Below are 1,065 nucleotides of genomic sequence, written 5' to 3'. Positions count from 1 at the left end.
CCCTGTACGCCGGCGTGTGGGGCAACCTGGTGGGGGTGGCCCCCTCCTCAGCCATCTTCATGGCCGTGTACGAGCCGGTGAAGCAGGTGGGGCGCGCCGCGCTGCTGCTGGGGGTGTGGTGTGTGGGGGGGATTTGGGCGGGCAGGGTGCAACGGGGCAGCGCTGGTGGGGCGATTGGGTGTGTGTGCAGGGGAGCGGCCAAAGGTGGCAGGGTGTAGAATTCCCTGGCAGCCGCCTGGCCAGCCCCGCAGGCCGCCGTGGCGCTGAGGCGATGCGTGGCTTGGCTTGCCGCTTGCGACCGCCCACCTGCCGCCTACCGCCGCCTGGCTGCAGGCCGTGATGAGGCGGGTGGGCGAGCAGCAGTCGTACCTGGGGCCGCTGGCGGGCGGCGTGGCTGCGGGCCTGGCCTCCTCCCTGGTGCGGGTGCCCACAGAGGTTGTGAAGACGCGGATGCAGACAGGTGCGGGGGGCGGCGTGCTGGCGCAGGCGCCGGCTGCGCGGTACGACGGGGCAGGCGCGGGGGCACAGCGCTGGGCTGGGGCAGGGCAGCGCTGGGCTGGTTCCCCGCTGCGAACCCCCAGGCCCAGCGCCCGCCGCCGCCTGCGCCGCGTGTTCAGCCCCGCCTGCCACAACCCCCACCCGCCCGCTGCCTTACCCCCTGCCCCCGCCCCCCCTGGCTGCCGCCCCCGCAGGCGAGTTCACCCACGCCTTCACCGCGCTGCGCACGATCCTGGCGCGGGAGGGGCGGCGCGGCATCTTTGCCGGCTACGGCTCCTTCCTGCTGCGCGACCTGCCCTTTGATGCCATCGAGTTCTGGGCCTACGAGATGAGCAAGAAGGGGTGAGGGGCGCGGGGTGGTGGTGGTGGGCTGGGGGATTGTGAGGGCCGTTGGGGGGTGGTGATCGGCTGGTAGGCCGTGAGGCGGTGGTGGGCTGGGCAGCATGCAAGGCGCTGGAGGAGGCGGGGCATGGGGCAGAGATGGTGGGGAGCTGGAGCAGCGGGCCAGCGCAAGTACCCAGTGCCGCAGCTGCCCCAACGAAGCAGGTTTGCTGGTGGCGCCCGGCG

At 73.4% G+C, this 1,065-nt stretch overlaps 1 protein-coding gene across 1 annotated transcript in view; it reads left to right on the top strand.

The window, feature by feature from the left end:
* Positions 1 to 2: 2 nt before the first annotated feature.
* Positions 3 to 1,065, top strand: part of CHLNCDRAFT_27414 (hypothetical protein) — a gene marked incomplete at both ends in the record, with an annotated part of 1,922 nt that continues 859 nt past the window's right edge. Inside the window, 3 exons of the mRNA XM_005844051.1 lie at positions 3 to 86; positions 334 to 460; positions 693 to 840. Of these exons, the coding sequence (XP_005844113.1) occupies positions 3 to 86; positions 334 to 460; positions 693 to 840 (359 nt within the window). The remainder of the gene's footprint in view (positions 87 to 333; positions 461 to 692; positions 841 to 1,065) is intronic.

Source organism: Chlorella variabilis (assembly GCF_000147415.1).
Source record: "Chlorella variabilis unplaced genomic scaffold CHLNCscaffold_25, whole genome shotgun sequence".
Lineage (NCBI taxonomy): Eukaryota > Viridiplantae > Chlorophyta > Trebouxiophyceae > Chlorellales > Chlorellaceae > Chlorella > Chlorella variabilis.
This window is presented reverse-complemented; position numbering and strand designations above follow the sequence as displayed.